Source organism: Necator americanus, chromosome V (genome assembly GCF_031761385.1).
Source record: "Necator americanus strain Aroian chromosome V, whole genome shotgun sequence".
Lineage (NCBI taxonomy): Eukaryota > Metazoa > Nematoda > Chromadorea > Rhabditida > Ancylostomatidae > Necator > Necator americanus.
The window spans coordinates 4,710,706-4,731,508 of record NC_087375.1 but is presented as its reverse complement, the minus strand read 5'-3'; the positions used below and the strand labels follow the sequence as shown (position 1 = coordinate 4,731,508).

At 36.9% G+C, this 20,803-nt stretch overlaps 3 protein-coding genes across 3 annotated transcripts; 2 read left to right on the top strand and 1 right to left on the bottom strand.

Annotated features, from left to right (window-relative positions):
* Nucleotides 1-69: 69 nt before the first annotated feature.
* RB195_012919 (uncharacterized protein) lies at nucleotides 70-909 on the top strand (the record flags this gene model as incomplete). The annotated part of the gene is made up of 3 exons (XM_064202515.1): nucleotides 70-131; nucleotides 204-302; nucleotides 801-909. The coding sequence occupies 3 exons, from the start codon at nucleotides 70-72 to the stop codon at nucleotides 907-909; spliced, it is 270 nt and encodes an 89-aa protein (XP_064058396.1).
* Nucleotides 910-2,338: 1,429 nt separating this feature from the next.
* Nucleotides 2,339-7,979, bottom strand: RB195_012918 (uncharacterized protein; the record flags this gene model as incomplete). The annotated part of the gene is made up of 7 exons (XM_064202514.1): nucleotides 2,339-2,434; nucleotides 2,497-2,734; nucleotides 3,464-3,601; nucleotides 7,257-7,352; nucleotides 7,419-7,560; nucleotides 7,632-7,787; nucleotides 7,940-7,979. 7 exons carry the CDS (start codon nucleotides 7,977-7,979, stop codon nucleotides 2,339-2,341), a joined length of 906 nt encoding a protein of 301 aa, XP_064058395.1.
* A 10,522-nt stretch (nucleotides 7,980-18,501) lies between these two features.
* On the top strand, nucleotides 18,502-19,511 carry RB195_012917 (uncharacterized protein; the record flags this gene model as incomplete). The annotated part of the gene is made up of 2 exons (XM_013449099.2): nucleotides 18,502-18,642; nucleotides 18,729-19,511. 2 exons carry the CDS (start codon nucleotides 18,502-18,504, stop codon nucleotides 19,509-19,511), a joined length of 924 nt encoding a protein of 307 aa, XP_013304553.1.
* Nucleotides 19,512-20,803: the final 1,292 nt, after the last annotated feature.

The window sequence follows — 20,803 nt, the reverse complement described above, 5'->3', positions numbered from 1 at the left end:
CTTCTGTTAAACAATTTGAGCGGGCTCTTCTCCTTCGCTCACAATGCTCTAATATTGTAAAACCTCATAATGACAATTAGGAATGCAAAGGATATGCCCAGGCTGTGGAAGAAAACAATGAGGGGAAATATGTATGCTCATGTGTTCTCTTTACACTTATTTGACTTGTTGACTTTACAAAAAAAGATCTAACTTCTTCCCAGGACCACGGAGAGCCCGCGAAACATGTTGATGATATTGATGAGGATAGACCGTCTACGTACACTGTTGAACCCAGAATCGCCGACGAGACTTCGTTCAAGGTATTCCATTTCATATTAACATACTTTTAACAATTTTATTCTCCGTTCAGTTTGGGTAGATTTATTGAGCAACTTTTTGAGCTTTTTTTTATTTCGATCAAAGGAGAAGGAGAACCTAGAAGAGGCGTGCCTCATAAGGGTTGCCACAAATTCGAGAAACGCTGTCCCTCGAAGTTGTGGCAATTCAGGAGTGTCCTGTTTTTTAATGTTTTTTTTTGGTGCGTTAAGTCATTAGGAATCTCAGCGTACTTTGTTGACGTCACTTCTCCCAAAAAGTATTCCACAGCAATTATAAAGGTACAGTGAAGAAAAGTTAAAGAAAACAGTGGGGATTACCTCGCTGAGGGAGCGATCTGTATTTGTGATGCGAATTAAAAACCTTAGCTAGCGTTATGGGCTAAAATTCCAAGAGAAGAAATCCACAGTCAAACAACCTCTGTAGAAAAAAAGTTATGTAACACAGTGTGGGCCTCACAAGTACCACATTTTAAATTCCAGCGTCACTGTTCCGGAAGGAAAATTATGTAATATAAGGGAGGCCTCACCTCCCGCTTTGGAGCACCTTTCCATGTTATACGGCTCAGCAGCCACGCCTGCGGCCACCTGATTTTATGTTGAAGAAGGCACCATAGAACAGGATGAAAGCAGCATACTTGATGAAAACAGACACCTTTCCCAACTCCAACGGATTGAAGCTGTACGTTAAAGAAATTACTTCCGTATTTATTACGATTTGTTCAATTGTTGTGTTTCAGATTTATGCAGCACTGCGCGAGAATTTGCTGTATCTCATTAACGTACCTAAGAACAGCGTACAGGAATTGTTGTCGGAAATATTAGCGGAAATGGAGGAAATGTGAAGGAAATACGCAATGATTTGTTCTACCGGTCCACTATTGATCGTATGCAGGCATCGTGACTGTGGCACCTGTATGTCAAGTTAAGGTAACCATCTAGTTACAATATTTCTTTTAAAAAATGAATTTCCAGAAATCCTGTAAGATCCTTTCACTTTCATCAACTTTATTGTGTATGTATTCTAAGCGTCTTTTTTTGTTCGGTTGTTGAGTTGATATTGTTGGTGAGGAATTCTTCTCATGACTGTTTTGCTTACTTCAAATTGTAAGTTCTGTAGATACAATTTGTGGATTATTTATTTTACACTACCTGTCCAAAGAAGGTTCACGTCACCCTCGAGCTCTTGTCATTTAATGCAATTTGTTGTCATACATGAAGTTAATAAAGGCAATTAACAATAACACAACAAATAGGCAGAGCAGGTGCGAAATATTCGCCCATGAAACTGGCACTAAGGAGAGTTTTTGGGTTATAAGACAGCAAAATTTGTCAATAATAAAACATTATAAAACAATGAAATATCAGACAAAATGGCAGACAGTTGCGATATAACTGGCGTGTAAACACGCAAGGGACTCGCATGAGTCTGAAAGGTAGATCTGACCACTAAGAACTAAAACTAGTTCAAGAAGTACATTAATACTCCGAGAAGTAATGAGTCCTCATTTCTTTGCTTTAAGGTGCATTCAAACGCTTAAGGCTCAACCACTGTTTTACCGCGCCGCTTCGATCGCAGCCGCTTACGCAACTGCACCGTGCTTCACGTCGTTTTGTCTCTACTACAAGTTGATGTCGAACGCGTGGGTGCATTCCTATATTGATCGATCAGTGCTTTGCACTTTACTATCATCTTTTTTTAAACTTCATCCTTTACATTAACAAATGGGGATTTCAGAGGACACACGTAACGCATATTATCTTAATGCACATCTCGAAATATTAACAATTAACAACATGAGCAAATTCTTTCCAGCGAAATTAATAGTAATCTGAAATATTCTGCACATTTTTCAAAAAGGGTATAATTCGGGCATCCAAGGTACTCAGAAAAGAAGAGCCAAATCAAATGCTGAAAAAGAAAACAAACAGAGAGATCGTATGTTGCATAAGGTGAGGACATTGTTGACGCTATCTGAGGATAGAAAATATGTTTTTAGTTCTGTAAGATAACAATTCACCTAAGCAGATCTCATACGATTACAACGTGTGCGATCTTGAATATTGTCCGGTGACGAACACATCTTGAGCATTAAAATAGTTCGGAAGCATAATTCCTGAAGATAGAGCGCTTAGATATGAATAGTGCTAGATAACACTTGAAACTTATGTTGCTTACATTTCGGACCTTCTCTGAGTAAACAATGAGTGATATGGCGGGCCAAATGGCTGATCCAAATATGTTGAGAAACGAGTGGGCAATAATTAGGTTCGGCCTCTTCGAGAAGTATTCGAACCTCGGCAGCACAATTAGTAGGCAAAAGATGGCATCGCAGATAAGGTGTAGGATTTGGTAAAACAGCAATGTTTTTGGCGTTGTTTCAATGGTTTCGTGCTTCTCTTGATCGTATATATGCCTGTAATAGGATTTATGACGTATATAATCTTCACCACGAGGTATTAGGTTTCTCCATAAATTTTTTTCGTCATTGCTACGAAGCTACGACACGACATTGGCGTAGTTGTGAAACCCAGTGGAAAATATAGAGTTCAGGGTGTAGATTACGAATAAGAGCGTGACTCTACTCTATTCCCTCTAGTCGCTAATAAGTGAGTTACGAGATAGAAGGAATATACGGAAGCGAGCAATCAAGTACAAATCTTCAATCAACATGAGAAATGGACAGCCTTGTCGACCCCCTCCAAATACTTCTTGGAAGCACCAAACGACCATGTGCCATTTCTGCGGGAGCAGGGAGGCGCGCCACCACTGTGAGCGAACGGGAGAGACAGTGTCAGCTATCCACTGATTGTCCCCCTGTTTGGTACCTTACCCTGAGGTATTTCGGTGAGACGAGACCGTCTGTCTCGTCGTTTATCTGAATTATTGTGGGGATCGAGCGGTCATACTCGTGAAAAACGCCCATGTCCTACCACCCTCAATTTCAAATTGGTGCTGCTTTCAACTGTTGCAAAGGTGTGATGACGATTCTTTTCGGATAATGTGGGAAAAATGAGCAAAAGTCATAATGTCGTTGGAAATGATGTTGTTTTGAAGCAGAACTTGCCTCATAGCTCTTGCTAAATTTGTAAACTTTTGCTAATTTGTAAAGTTGCAAACGTTGTAGAAGTAAACTCTTACGTACTGGTAGAGTAAATCGAAAATGGAAAACGCGTAGAACATGGCTCCAACCATCGAAGAATAAACGACAACCGATAGCATAGTAATGTATTCAGCATCGGTCTGCTCCCAAGCCAACAGATGTAGTGAAAATCGTCTGATACTGAAAGGCAAATAAATAATGTAATACGAATTTTCTCAAAAGCCATCTTTGTCGCGGATTCCACGCGACTCCTTTTCACAACATCTGAAGGACGCTGATGCGACAAGATCCCACAGCTCTCCACTGTTTCGCGCGCTTTACGCTCCGCCCAATTTTGCTTCCACAAAAGAAACCATTACGTGTTTCGGAATTCATTCTATCAACGTGTCAACTGGCAAGTGATAACCGGAACAGACTCAACAGCGGATGCTATCGATCATGAACAACAACGCAACTTTCGAGGAATAGCATCAGCTAAAAGGCGGAGAAAGAGCTGCAGCAAGTTGAAGGTAACCGGCGTCCCTGAGGCTGTCTGGTGGAGTGAGCATATGCTCTCCCGCTCAGGGTTTGCTCATACGTCCGGGGGTTTGTACTTCCTAGGCCCGTAATGAGTGGCTAGTTACGCCCCGCCCTTTTCACACTATATTGTTGTGAATACATGTAGTTTGGGATGAATGCTACGTAAGTACTCGTGGGTACTGTACGCAGTTGGGTACACAAAGCCACAAAATAATGGCGAGGCAATCAGTATGTATATGTTATATGTATACATCTGTATTGCTAAAAGCCTCGTAGAGTCCGGCCGCAAGCCCCCGGAAGGGCGGGGTGGCCAGGGAATTCTCACGAGTGTCAGAACACAATGTACGAGCCGGCATGAGCACAGAGTAAGGGTAGAATACAGTAGGGTATAGCGGTAGCCTTAGGGCCTCCAAGCAAATGTTCCCGCGAGGTTGGGATGAACCATCCATCCCGACGCAAGCCTGGATGGGTGCCATACCTCGTGCGCATCAGCTCTACGCCGGACGGTGCGCACCTACCGCTTTCAATGAGTCAATGAGCTTCCGGAACGGGACAAAAACTGGGAAACTAGCAACCGGAAACACGACAATCTTTAACGCAGCATATCAGGGATCTGGCATCGTCGTAAGGAAATCCGCGGGAAAAGCAAGAGATGGAGTCGTAGATTGCAGGATCAGTTCGTTCCCTGATCATCGTAAACAACGGGGTAGGAACAACATTACGAAATAAGTTAGAATGCTCCTCTATGCACACGTTCTGGTTCCCCAGCAGCCTACCGCTTTTCCCGGGATGCTAGGGTCCCAGTGCCAGTTCCTTACGCGACCCACACGTTAATGAGACTCCGAAATGGGACCTGGGAAACTAGCACCCGGAGACACGACAATCTTTAACGGAGTCCGGCCGTTTTATCTGGATAGGCTAATGGGAAGACATCACTGATCTTTGACCGATCGCATCTGGATGCGGCGCGTGCGCAAAGGAGGGGCGTCGCAACTGAGATGGTCTTTCTCTGCGGGTTTTCTGGGGTACTATGTCGATTTCGTGATACGCTGCCTTAAAACAAGAAGACACGTAAGCACTTAAAACTGGAAACTATTTGAGGGCTTCCTTCTGATGCTAGTCGGCCGCATAGTGTGAAACAATTGCTTGAAAAAAAGTTGAAAAAGAAAAATATGAAAAATAATAAATAATATAAATATAAATATAAATAATAATAATAATAATAATAAATAATAATAATATAAATAATTAAATATATTATTAATATTATTAATATTAATAATATTAATAATAATAATAATATAAATAATAATATAAAAATAAAAATATCAAAAGTTGCATCCAATCCAAAAACGTAAAAGTGTATAGCGATGAGAACTATGATCCTTCTGTACTCATACCCAGAATCATCCATTCATCAGGCGTTCTAAAAGCATTCTGACGCCTACGAGGGCTTAATTACAAGTCCTTGATATTCAAATTTTATTTTAGTGTTTTTTTTTTGTGAAGCTTCGTCTGGAAGTATAATATTTAGCGGTGAAGTGTAAGGGATTTCCATTGCAGGCTTATTTTTTTTTCGAATTTTTCAAAATTTTCCTAGAAAGTACAATCACTTTTGCCTTTCTGGTAACCACGCCATTTTAAAATTATATTCAAACGAGATGAGCACATGCATGGTTTTATTCTCCTCTACTCTTCGTAGTAATCGCTACTTTTCCTATATCTTCTTGGTTTATGGCTTTGAACTAATGCTATTGAGTAAAATTTACTCTAGGAAAAGTATGTCACGCTGTGGATAAATATGTCTAATTTCTTCACTGCTGAATGTGTCTACCGATGTACATATTTTTTTATTCGTAGCGGGGATTCCTCGATAAGCCTGTGTACTAGATCGTTACAGTGTACCATAAGTTGAGTCTCTGTTCCCTAGCTTCGAGTTATTAATTATCGAATGCTTTAGTGATAGCTTTTAGAGGTCAACAGTGCATATCTATAGATATTGTGGAAGAACTATTTAATTGATGTCCAGGAATCCAGCAATTGCGTGACAATCTATATGAGCCCGGTGGTTCACCACTTCCACTTGTCGATGAGACTTGTCAGTTTTTTATTCCTAGCGTAATGTGCTTAAAACGATATAGAGGTTATCGAGGCACGGTAAAGAGAAAAGAGAACGTTGAAGAGATACGTATAGCATCAAAAATCTCGAGCAGGTCTTCGATACCGCAGGGCTTTGAGAAAAACAAAGCTGTCGAAATGTCAAGCCACAAATAAAATTTCACCACAATTTCGTTGAGAAGAAAAAAGAGAGCGTAAATCCTATACCTATTGCTGTTTCTTATAGTTTCAAAGTTTCAGAAACTGTACGGAAACATCTGGATATTTCTTCTCTAGCCCTCAACAGGATAATGAAGCGATAAAATCTAGGAGAGCGGAGATAAACTGATAATACACAGTAGCACGAAAATTGAACTAAGGTTCTCGGGAAAAGAATCACTACCATAATTGGAAGTGAGAATTGAGGTGGATTTTATTTCCACCTTGTTTATCCCACTCCACTTCAGGATTTCTCAACTTCTATAGCAGGAGAATTACCTATCAACTCCCCGCCTGCATGCAATGTGCTAAAAAGGGGCAATCTTGCTATACTGTATAAAACATCGGCGAATTTCTAGTGAGCTTTGCTTCTTCTTGCTTGTTTGTTTTTTGTCACACCTATGGGTGTTTCAAGTGAATAAATAAATAAAGTAATAAATATGTTGAAATTTTACAGTGAATAAATCTGTGGCTTAAGTCAGCGTCGGAAAAAAGAGCATTTCTGGTTCTATAATGAGAGGTATTCTTCTATCAGAGCACTGTTTCGCTACCAAAACGTAAAAAACTTATGCAATCTAGAGGAGTTTGAATGGGGAACGATATCTCATCCATCATGTTCGCTAAAAATTGTCCTATATGATTATAAAACGCGAAAGAAATTCTAGTCAACTCTGTTCATTCTTTTTCTGTTTTATGCCACACCTAAAGTAGTTTTCAAATAAATTGAGAATTTTCGCTTTGAATGAACGTCGAGATAGTAAGATGACGTGTTGATTTTTTTTGAATAGTTTTAAAATAAATTAAATGGTTAGGAATGGTTTCTTAATGTTTCCGTATATCTACGCATTTCTTTCTTTCTAAATGTTTCCGTATATCCATATAAATCTCCTCAGGAATAAGCGCATACACTGTATGTGGACATTGATCTCAAGATCTCGTACACTCATTTTTTTTTCTTCCGAGAGAGAGAGAGAGAGGGAGAAAGTGCATTCGAACTTACGTTGTCGTTCGTGTAATGATCACAGAAATGTGAACGGCTAGCAGTGAAGCGAATACAATAAGTAATTTCACAACAATATCGGTGAATAGCGTTTCACTGAAGAGAAATTACTGTACATCCGGTAATTCATTGTTGAATTACTCTTCACTTCTTTAAACTTACGAGAATTTGTTAAAAACAACCCGTATATTGCGATAAATGCAAATACAAAATTGAATTAGATATGAACTTAGGAGTGTGAGACAAATTAGTACTCCTGGTGCACCAATCAATAACGGATTCACAAAATACGATCTGTCAGTGGCTGAAAATAAAGAATGGTTAGACATTGTTTGAGAAAAAAAAAACTTCTTTTCTGTGATTTCTATTGCTTACCGATCATGTATGGGACTGGAATTGCAACGGTAAGTAAGGTCCCAATACCAATAAATAATTGAATTGAAAAGAATATTAGTAACGGTCGAGTGAGTGATCGCTCACATTCGGGCAACACGCTGAGCGTAGACAGATTAAAGCATGTCCCTAGCAAACCTGAATCAAGCCAAATCAAATCATTAAATTTCAGTTAGGTTAGATCGGGTAGGTCATCATTACGACATAATGACCTACCCGATCTAACCTAACTGAAAATTTAAATTTAGAAAAGAAATTCGAAAAAAAAATAAAAAAATATGAATTCTTACTAAGTACGAGATAACCGGATCCAACGATTGCTCTCTTCATGGTGAACGTTTTAGCTGAAAAATAACAGCTACGAAACATTCGGGTTTTAAAAATATGGGAAAAAATCTCAGAAAAGCGTTTTTTTTTTGCAAGAAATAAGCGTAGCGAATATTTCTAAGAAAATTTGTGAATAATTTATCTAAAGAGCTAAAAAAAAATTTAAAAAATAAAAACAGAGAAATGTAAGAAACTTTGTATCATACGGTGTATGCAAAAAATTATATCGGATTCTAAAAATGAAAATAATGGAAACAAGAGCATGTGCAGAATTTTATATCATAAAGACTGTGAATAAATTTATATCAGAGTCTAAAAAGAATAAAAATAATGAAATCAGGGTTTTTATTCCTGTATTCTGTACGTGACAACAGCACAATTGAGGCCAACTGAAAATTCGTAAAAAAAAATCACCCCATCACAAAACTCGAAAGAAATCCTAGTTATCGAACCACGGATACGTTCCAGATTAATTTCAAAGAGTTGATGTTATGTACAATTATCGATCGAATAAATTAAAGGATCCTTTCATTCCTAGGAACACTAAGAACAATGAAAACAGGCATTAGATGGCAGGTACGGAAACCTTTCATTAAAATTGCGTAACACTCGAGTTTTAAAAATATGTGGAAAAAATCTCAGAAAAGCGTGTTTTATTCCAAGAAATAAGCGTAGCGAATATTTCAGGAATCAGAACATTCCGTGAATCAGAACACAGCAGCTGTTGGAAGAAAAAAAAAACTTTTGATACACTCACAGCATGTAAAAAGTTGTTATTCAGAAGCTTCTGCCGAGAAAGTAAACTAGAAAAAATACTCATGATCTGAATTTTCAACGATGGTAGCAATTTCCATAATTCTTATTTCATTAATTCAATTTTATTTTAATATTTTATTATTTATTTTATTATTCTACTTATTTCATTTTATTTCCATTTTCTCCAGTTACATAAATCGTAAACAGAACTTAGAAATAAATTTGAAGAAAAATTCAATTCAATTTTTAGCTAAAATTTTACGCGAGATTTCCGTGATTTTTCTGTTTGCAGAAATTTGAATTTGAGATTTTAAAAAACTGTCAGAAGATAGAGTAATTGAGAAAAATATTCAAATTAAGCTTCAAATATAAATAATATAAGGTAGATCATTTGCATAAGGAAAAAAAACGATAATATATGTAAATAAAAACAAGCATGAAAAAATGAAATATAAATAAATAAATAGAATAAATAATAATATAAATATAAATAAATTACTATGTTTACTTATATTTCACCATTACCATTTGAGACGTTTAGTCCAAAATAGTAGGAGCAATTGAAACCAGTAATATTTCGGATTTCGGATATGGCCGATCCGCCGAGGATTCAAGCACGGAAGAATTTGCACATTTTAGACATTATGTGAATGTGGAGCATCACTCAGATAATAGAATGAGTCCAGGCAATCAATTATCCTTCAGCTGCCACCAACACCTGGTGGCATGTCATGGAATGTGACGAATTAGAATGAACTTGCAATTAAACATAATGAATAATTTCATTCTTTTTTTTTTGCTGCAGAAAATTTATTTCGTTCAAGAATTGCACGCATCTTATTGTGCCCTGGATCATGAAAGGTGAGGTTGACTTGACTCTTTTTTCTGGAGAGAATAATAACCCCGTAGCTTTTTCCATCAATTTTTCCATCAAATTCCATCACTAAGTCTTTTTTTTCAATGATCTCGGAAATTTATCAAAACTTCCATCTCACACTTACCATATCAATGTGAAAAAATTTCTGCAGTAGATCTAAATCCAGTGATTTTTCCGAATTGCTTTCCCGAGACGTCTAGTCTAAATCGTAGTCTTTAGGAATCCAGAATATACGAGAAAATCCTCTCAAATGTCACGACATCAGGGTAACAGGAAAAATCCGATTTCGTTCGGGCAAAAACTTCTCCTGATGAAGGCAAGAATTTCCTAAGACTCTATTTCGTATGGTACAAAGGTAATCCTTATCGAATGTAGGTAATTAACTAATAAGACATTCTATAGTAGGTTAAAAGCGATGCTCCTGACCGACCACATAGTTCCGGAACCATCTTAGTTCATGCTTATGTGGATAGTTGTGAAAAGGTGAACCTTATCAAGTTCAGCAGTTCTTGTTAAAGCCTAAAGCCTAAACGTAATTTAACTCAATTTAATTAACTCAACATATACTAAAGTGCAGGTAAAAATAATGAGAGAACTTCTGAAAAAATTATTCGATTTGTTAAAGAAAATGCAGTCAGCTTAGTCTTGATTTTCGAAAAAAAGTTGTTTTTTTTTCGTTGAATTCAGATTCATATTATTGTTTTTAGAGTGGTTTTTGGTTGACATTCAAGCAATAAGTTCAAATATCTTTGTGGTTCTGATGGAAAAGGGGAATCCCATTAAAATAAGCATTTAAATGAGTATTTCCTAATTTTCTTTCGAGTATTTTTAATTACCAGGAACTTCAATTCACCAAGAAAAGAGCTGTGACATGGGACGAAAGCTGAATGGGTACTAAAGTTTTTTATTTCTTTTTTTAAAACAAAATCAAATAGTCGAAAAGTTGAATTTTTTCCAATTTCAAATTCATTTCTCCAGATTTAATTCGTTCCAGAACGTTCTAGTAAGGTTACCCGACACCAATTCATCATAGTTCATTTTAAACAGTGTAAATAATGTCAGAGGCATGAAATATGAGATATGTCAATTGGTGATGCAAAGAAAGAGAAAATAAAAAAAAATAACCATTCAAGAAAAATCGCATAATCATCAGCTTCGAAGAAGGATTCGCTACTCGCTGTTTCAATAAGTCACAGCTTGCCGGCTCGCTATGTGAGGCATTTATCATTCTGGATTCAGGCTAATGCAAAGTACCAGATGTGGAGATAAGGCAGTTGCTTATTGCTACCGTAATATGTAGATGGAACAAAAAAAAACTGGTGATTTGTAAGTTCTACTGTGGAAATTTTCTAAAGAAATTTAGGATAGCCAGAATGTTGAAGCATATGTTTTCAAAGTACGCATAAAACTACACCCTTAAGCTTTAAACAAGCTTTAAACAAAACACTCGTTAACTTTTCGAACGGCTCTACACTTACTTGAATGAGTTTTGTTAACTGCTTCAAACCTTATAATCATAAAATATTAAACTTCATAAATACTGCACAAGGAAAACAATAAATTTTTTTTTGTTAAATAAGGAAATAGAACCGTAAATTTTTCTTGTAAGAACACCTTAAATTCTGTGATGAATTAATCTAATCATGTCATTGATTTTCAAGGAAACTGTTCCTGAAATCCTGCAAATCTTCGACGTCTCTGGAGCTGTGTTCAACAGAGACATTACACTTCAGATATTGCACTTGTTTTATCTAGAACACCGAATCTTTTGTTTTTTTTTCCACATCCGAACATCTGGAAATCTGGTAGCTATAATAAAACTTGCGAAGAGAGATGGTTACGACACAGCGAACGGAACTCAATAACATTGACAAGTGGAGTTTTTGTTTTTTTTTTGTAGTGACAGTTTTTGAAAGTGGAGATTAGCATAATCCAGAATATGTATTCCAAGATTTTAATGAGCTCTAAGTCCTGACAAGTGATTTTTCCACCTTTGTTTGTCTTGTTTTGCTTTGTATTGTAAGAAACTTTGACAGGAATAATAAAAAAATAAATAAGATTAGTAATGAGAAATAATAAGAATAGAAAATAGTAATAGTAGTAGTAATAGTAGAAGTAATAGCAGAAATCATAATAGAGATCTTGAAAATAATAGAAATAACAAAAACATAGAAATGATAAGAGAAATCATAGTAGAAATTTTGTATATAATAATATTAATAGCAGTAATGATAATAATAAAAGTAATAACAATAACAATAATGAATATAATAGTAATTATTACAGCCATAATAGAACTAAAAATAACAAAAACAATAATAATAATAGAAGTAATAGCAGAAATCATAATGGAAATCTAGAAAATAACAATAATACCAATAAAAAAGAGCATAATAATAACAAAGATAATCGTTGAAATAATAATAGAAATTACGATAAAAAATTTAGATAAAATAATAACAATTATAGAAATGGTAGAAACGATAAAGTCACTGGCGCATCAATCCACTTGGGATGCACCAACGCGTTCTACAGCAATCGTCAAAGGTATCACCCCACGAATCTGATATGGTACGGGTTTCAGGTGGAGTGTTCGCATACGGGATAGTAGATTATGGAGAGAAGGGTGATCCCGTCCATTTCTTCCTAACTGCCGTAAAAAACGGCCCAGAAGATGCAGCGCGTGCACAGCGCTGGCGCGCTCCAATTGAACTCGTTGTAGAAAATAGCGCTCCGGATCGCTCGAAGCCGTTTTTTATCGTTCGGGCTGTTTTTTACGGCAATTAGGAAGAAATGGACGAAATCACCCATTTTTATCCTCCCAGACAAGTCTGGTACCAATTTGTCGACGCCGGAGAGATGAAGGGGTGCGACGGAACCGACGGTGTGGCCACAGTGCCTGCCTCAAGAAATACTTTGAAAAAAAAAATGATATTATGATGTTATTTGTTATCACATTTCATAATAATATGATTCCTGTGAGGGTGGTGTAGTGTAGCGGTTAGAGGTTCCGCTTCCTGCACGATCGATCGGAGGTTCGAATCCGCCCTAGTGCTCACCAAGCCTTTCATCCCTCCGAGGTCGATAAATTGGTACCAGACTTGTCTGGGAGGATAAAAACACTGACTTGACACATCGGCTAGCCACCGCAAGTCATTGTATAGGCCAGATACACGTTCGTAAACCTCAAACGATTCTGAATTGAAGTGAATGTGGGGGCGCATCCCAAGCGGATTGATTAACGCCAGGAACTTTATCCTTTATGATTTCTGTTATTATTTCTGTAATAACAAGAAAACAATGATTCCCGTTCATACAGAAGTATTAGCAAGAATATGACATTGGAAAAGTCTGGAAATTTATAATAACATTAACAGAAATAATAATGAATCTAACAATAGAAATTACAACAAAAATTTTTTAAATGACAATGACAAAAATAGAAATAATGGTAGAGATCATGATAGAAATCTAGGTGAACGGAAATCGAGCGCAATATCCACGAATGCTTTTGTGACTCACGGAGAGAAATGTTCGTGTGATTGTTCTTGTTACTGCTTAAATTTGCATGATTTTATGATGGTCCTGCCATGCCTACCGTACAAAAAACATCATACACAATGTAGCGATGTGTGATGCCATTATTCTTAGTTTTCCCATGCCCCAAAAAAAAGTTCACATAACACATGTGCATATAATAATTCCACATTTATAACTTACAGGTTGTTATTGGATTTGCTACTGACCAGTAAAGTATAACAGAACATCATTATACGTGAGAAAAAACACATCTAAAATTAATTCTACACAGAAAATTCTCTTTGAAAAGTTCTTCTGTCACCAGCTGATTGAACAGTGTGTCGTATTTTTATAACTTCTATAAACTTTATCGTTATTTTATACTATTTTGTTAGTATTTATACTATTTAACTTTTTTTTAGTTAATATCGTTTGAAATTATTGCATTCCTGTAATAAAAAAAGATTTTTATTTGCTATTTTTCTATTATTTGGGACATTTTGTGGATGTTGTTCCCACCAATAACAAATTTTTTTGAATCTCATCTCAAACCATTTGTAATATCTATTTTTCTGAGAAAAAAAAAACTCTTTAACTCTCCAGCGAAGCGACCAAGCAAACATTTTTATCAACCGATCTGTTTTCTTTTTCTTGAAAAAGACTCGGCAATCAAAGTGCAAAGGTAACCATAACAACGCAATCAGACTAGATTATTTCGAGGATCCAGGTACATAGTGTAAGGCCTGAATCCCAATTTTCAAACATTGGCAGCAAGAATCAGCAGGAACTCGTTATATCTGCGTTCTGATTGTCAGGAGTATAAACTGGATAAGGGAGCTCTTTTTTGAATTCGTAGTGCATCGTTGATCCAAGAAGCGCCTAGTGACCCCCAACTTCAGAGCCTGTGTCCAATAAAATTTACCAGTGGGATAAACACGCCCCAGCGAGAAAATGTCACTTAGATTGATACACTGCTAAAGATTAAAGGGTAAAGTATCTGGCGTTAATCAATCCGCTTGGGATGCGCCCCCACGTTCACTTCGATTCAGAATCGTTTGAGATCTACGAACGTGTAACTGGCTTATAGAATGACTTGTGGGGGCTAGCCGATGTGTCAATCCACTGTTTTTATCCTTCCAGAAAAGTCTGGTACCAATTTATCGACCCCGGAGGGATGAAAGGTTTGGTGGGCACTGGGGCGGATTCGAACCTCCGATCTATCATATTGCAGCTATAGCAGAACCCCTTACCGACTGCGCTACACTGCTCACGATATATTGTTATCCACTCAAAATTTGCTCACAAATGCATCATACAAAGGAAATACGTTTCTACTCGTTTAAACTCTGGAAATGTTTCTCCCACAAACGACTAGGTCCTGCAGCGAAATGTCGTTGCACCGAGTTTGCGTCAGGAAAATTACCAAATGATATTGGATGGCAAAGAAGTCCACGATGATTTCGATTTCTTTTGTCCTGGGTAGCATGGCATGTAACACCTGTTCACAGTAGCTCAAGTGATCTTCTTCTGGAATATGAAACTCTAGGGCTGGATCAATACTTATTCTCTTATGGTTTTTTTTGTTTACAGGTACAGTATATAATAAATGGTTTACATAGTGATCTCTGAACTCCAGCAGTTAAATTATTTTCTGTAACTGCATCTCGGGACTCTTCAAAGAAAATATTAGGTTATAAAAACAATAGTTGTTTTTATGTATCATCATTGTTCGTGGGGGAGGGTTATTCGAATAAAATCTTTTACAAATGTGGTAAATACAGATTGCGAGTAAATAGTGAACTGCGAGTAAATATACACAGAAGTAAATTGCGAGAAATTTGTGATTATCTTGTTGGTCCTCAGCAATGTTGATTTTGTTCGCTATCCTCTTTTTATTTCTCCAGTTTATGTTGTTGTTGTTGTGTTATCTGTTGTTGGTAGTGTTTTCAGGCGTATTTTGATAAAGAACAACGAAAAGGATGACGAATTAATATTAGTAGTATTATTTATTCGGTTAATATCGGTTATATTATAGTGAACGGTATCAATAGGATTTAATTAAAAATTAATCATGATTTTTTTTTCTGAATTTATGTTGTAAACTATGATGTAGACTATCAGGTTACCTTTAAAACTGAACAAACCAACGAACGAAAATTCTCGATTGTTGTTGAAATTTTCAAGAAGGATGATAACTGCGACTGCTGCAAAATCCGAAAATTCATCCTCACATAGATGAAACCCTCTTTTTTGCATACTCAAAGGGTGAAGAGTAGAAACCCTTTATAAAAAAAAGAAAATAGAAAAAATTAGGCTGTTATTGAGTCGCGGTGGTAAGCGTTTTATCCCAGTTGCGCCGAATCAACCATACTCGACGGTTGCTTTACACTTTAAGAAAAAAAAAGATGAAAGAAAGAAAGTGTAAAAAAAAAGAAAGAAAAAATTTCGGAAAAATATTTAAGTGCCATGCCAAAATCAACATAAAGGTGTACTTTTTTTTTAGTTATTCTCGGAAACAGATCGGAAATGCTATTCTCTCTGCCTACGGAAATGTTGGAAAGAAATGAAAAAAAATTTGAAAAATTTTTGAAAAATGTACATATGTCAAGTCAACATTTTTTTCAACGAGCACTTTTACAAAATAAGTAAAAATAACTGTTCGCTAATGAATAAAATACTGTGTTTCTTTTGTGAATCTCATATACAGAAACATTCGCACGATTTCAGATTAGAAATTGTTTTGGTTTTTTTTTTCTGGAACGGATATTTTAAATTATAAAATGATGGTTTTGTCAGTAACTGATTTTCATAAAGAATATTAAATCGTTAAGACTTTGTTAAGGCTGTTGAATTGTTAAAAACTGTTAAACCCGTAACTCTTCAACATTTCTTGAGCATTTCAGTTACTTTCAGAAGTAATAAAAAACACCGATTTAGGTTCCCAGTGACAGTTTTCAATAGGCAATTAACGAATCTTAAATTTTTCAAAGAATTTTCAGAGACTATCGTGCAGTCATAAAATTCGTTAGAACATCGGACGAGATTCCTGATGCTTTATCATTTTAGTTTTTTCTCACCACATGCCTGATGTGCGCTCCAATGTGGAACTGATCAATCATATCCTCGCTTCTTGTCAGATCAATCACAAAGTGTTTCTCTTTAGAAAACCTAGGGAATGATCAAGATCTCATCCGTCGAGCTCTGATCACAATTTTTCACTTCTGCTTTGCATAGGTTTTGTTTGAGTAGAACATCCAGAAAAACAGAACAATTCAAAAAAAAAAAACTATTCCATACGAAGAAAAATCTGTCTCTTAAAAATCTCAAAATCTGTCTCTTAAAGTTAAAATCGTGAGATTAAGAAAAATTTAGTATGTGGTGGAATTTCAAGGAATTTGGTGACATTCAGGTGTTATAAGAAACCGACAAAAAAGAAGCGTAGCAGAGCTTCATGGTTATTATGGTGAAATAACTAAGAACTAGGGTTTAGTTAAGATTTAATTAGGTTTTACTAGGTTAAATTAATTTTTAATTAGAGTTTAGGCTGTTATTTTTTTATACATTTAAATATTCACCTTGGGATTTGGTTGAATTCACCTCGCATTCAATCTCTGTGTAAAAGATGTGGCACATAAATTTCATTTTTCCTTACCATTTTTTTTTCGAAATTTCAGCTCAATCTGCTTTGGTGTTTTTTTCTTCGACGCCTGTTTTTGTTTTTTATTCGCATTTCCGCTCGATGATACATTAAGTTTCGGATCTTTGAAAGAAAACACATTCTCAGCTGACCTAAGGCAGATGGAGAACCGATATCTATAGATCGATCACGGTCAATCACATCGGCGAACAGTTGTTCAGGATTTGATTTCCGCAAAAAAACAAATACGGAACACCTAGGGAGTTTTATTATGGTGTTATTCTTGGCTCTGTGCTGGAATTCGTTCGGAAGTGTCATATGAGTGAATTAGTAGAAAAATCAGTAGTATTTCAGGAATACTGTGTTAGGATCAGAAGTGGTAGATACGATTGAATTCGCCCAAATGAAAATTTTTAATGATGCAACCAAGATCATTAATAACTTTAATGATTCAAGCAAGGTGTTCATGGAGGATCTCAGCTCATGTTAGGTTGTGGATTCTCTACTGCCGTCACTGTGGATTTTCCGTTAAGTTCCAGGACGACAACGATCGGAAAACACTGAAAGTCATTGCTTATTAACAATTTTATGCCCAGATGTATTTCTTCAATTTTTTTTTGAAGCATATATCGTTTGAATCTAGTCTACAGTCTACAGTCTACAGTCCAATTTATTTTTTTGCAATGATGCAAAGATCTCGATATTTCGGCAGATTTTCTCTTTAAAAAATTTCGATAATGGAGATGAAGTTTTGCAGTCTTTAGTACCAGTTGTTGGTTATCGTGTCTGTGTATTTTTCTTTTCATCTTCCGTTCTATGAAGAAATGACGTAATAAATGGAATTTTTCCCCTTTAGGTAGAAAAAAAACACTTCATTTTGAGTTCGAAGGACATCATTTCAGTGAAAATATTGTATAGAAATCAGATTATTGATCGACTTGCTTTCTTATATTATGATATTTGTTTCCTTGTTCTCACTGTAGCAGTAGCACAATGTATGTAAGAGGGAGATCTTCGAATGTATGAGGAGGAGGATGAGGAGTATGAGGAGCGGTTTATCGTATCACGTGCAGATAGAGTGGTGACGATTATATAGGTTAATTACGATCACAAACAAATTGGCCCTGTATTAAGATCTGTGCGGGTTTTGATCTACGGGACAAGCCGTCAGGTCCCAATAAAAATCCTTCGTGACTCATAGTTGTAAAGAGTCTAGGTGGTCTTAGTTACGTTATAAAACTAAGCTTAAATGAGGTAAGCACTGGTAGTCGTGGTGAGGTTCTTTGAGTTTGGCTATCGCACAATTCAGAATTGCTTTCTGAATTGCTTTTGAAAGAATAAGTTGCCAATGGCTTTGATTTTTGCAGGATCTGACGAAGGCGATAACGTCGAAATGTTTGTTGTTAATGAAGATCTATACCAATCTTGGCTACAGCCGAAGCAAATCAATCAAAAATACGAATTCAACATGCCAAGATTCGAAAAGAGTCGAACATGGGCACTACGAAACAATTCAGTTTTGTGTGACCAGTTTCATCTTTAGAAAATCGAGTACTTCCTCTATGACCTCTTCAATTTCTCAATCATTTTAAATGAGTCGCTGTCGTCACAAAAAACGACTGGTCATTGTCAGAGAATGACCTAATTGTTCGTTATAAAAAGAGACGTCTTCCTGTTCTACATGTCTCTTCCATTTTCCACCCAGTGCTTGCCAGTGTTCGAGCCCAACCATTGAAATGAAAGTGCAAACAGCGACTTTGTTCGCTTCTTCGATTTCTGCTGTCACATTAGCAGCATGCTTAATGGCGATGTTCTATATTTACTCGGATGTGGCAGGATTCTGGATCGAGCTTGAGCAAGAACTCAGCAACTTTCGGGTAAGACGTTCTTCTTGAGCTAGATTGAAATTATTAAATTCAGCAACACTTTTTTCGAGGAATCAAAACAAAATATTTTAATTCAGCGAACAACTGACGATCTATGGAACGACATCATGGACATAGCTTCAGCAAAGAGAGTTCGACGTCAAAACGAAAATGATGTGAACAAATCTCTTGCCGAAGGCTCACCCTCAACAATTCATGGAAGCCCTCCCTCTACACCTCCTGCGTTTGCACAAAGGTTAAATGGAGAGCAGGAATGTATGTGTAATGCTGATAGCAAATGTCCACCTGGACCACCTGGACCGAAAGGCGTTCCAGGAGCGCCTGGCCCAGAAGGATACCCTGGAGAAAATGGAAAACCAGGTGTCGATTCTGAAGACATAGCTCCTCAACGTGATACAATCGGATGCTTTTATTGCCCATTGGGACCTCCAGGAGCACCAGGAGCATTAGGACGTCCTGGACCTCGAGGATTACCGGGTCCAAAAGGTCGCGACGGAAACTCGGGACGTGACGGAATACCTGGAAATCCAGGAGAACAGGGACCTGCTGGACCGACTGGAAAGATAGGTGAACCTGGCCCTCCAGGAGAGAAAGGTCGTGATGCAGAACACCCGGTTGGTCGGCCAGGACCAAAAGGTCCGTGTGGAGATAGCGGCCTTCAAGGTCCACCAGGTTCCAACGGGCTCAATGGACCTCCTGGAGAGCCTGGACCAATTGGGTTACCTGGCGCAATTGGAAAACCTGGTCCTCAAGGTCCCGAAGGACCACCAGGAGAAGAGGGCCCCGAAGGTAGAAAAGGAAGGGATGCGGAGTACTGCCCATGCCCTATTCGTGCTTCGGACTCTATAACTGGTGAATGATATGAACATCTACCCGCTTTCTCAGAATAAGATGTTGTATTTTGGCATAATAAAACCAATTTCTATTTTGTCTTCGAGTCAAATAAGTCACGCCCATCTGTAAGAAGGCTTGTGTACATGAGTGAACTTTGTATATCTTTGAGGAACATTCGGAACAATTTTCACAGTGTGGTGACCTCGTTTTTATTCAATTGGAGAAATGGAGAGATTCTATTTCGACCGAATGTTCAATGAGAATTGTTGAAACATTTACTATGGAATTCTACTTATCAATCTTATTTTCTATCAAAAAATTCTACTTAGTAACTATGACGAAAGCGTTACTTGAGCGTACGAATATATTTCTTCAGAAAATAAAAAAATACAAATTGAAATAAATACGAATGTTGAACACTCGGAATATTCTTCAAAATTTCTATTTATCTTTGAGCAGCAATGACACACACTTTGAAATTTACAACACCTTATAGATGTAAAAAAAAATGCAAAAGATCATAGTTCTATCCATTCAATAAATTAAAAGCACATTAACACACAAAGTTTTTCGTCTAGCCAAGAGTGCCAGTCTGTTCAACAAGAAGTTCCGTCAAAAAAAAAAAAAAACTCTGCAAATTAATTAATGTGTTCGATTGAGAAATAATTCATGGTGGATCTTTTTCATACTTAAAAATGCACGTCGAAAAAAAAGATATCGCTGGAATATTACACATCGTTTGATAGAGAATTTTTCGCTCTGCAAAACATTCGTTTTCTGATGTTCTAATTTTGTCGATTCTTGTTCTCTCAGACCGTTGAAATGGAATACGAGGCGGGGAAAAAAGAAACATCTTCGAAATCCTCTATTTTCGAAGTTGCAAATGGAAATTTAATGAATAGGTGGAAAGCTTTGGAGTCGATATGAAGGACGAAAAAGGCAAAGTGCATCCAGTACGAAGCAAAAAGGACATTCCAGATTCTAGTAACGAGGAAGAAGTTCACTTTTGGTTCTCTGGAGAGAAAATTCCCGTATACTTCTCTGTGTGACACACACAGTACAAGTGATTTCAACTGGAAAAAATATCCAAGAAGAAAGTTGCGTCCTCAGCAGCAAAAAGAACTTGAAGATGAAAGTATATCAATAGCGAAAGAGTTTGAAAAGGCATGAGTGTTTCAGAGTGATTGCAGTTACACGCAGTATCGATTGTTGCACTGTAATAGGAGATTCCTGCCTTAACGATCGTCATAGCGATCTCTTTAGAACCTCCGAAACTCAGGGTGATCTCATGGAATGTTCTAGAATTCGCCAAAAGTCG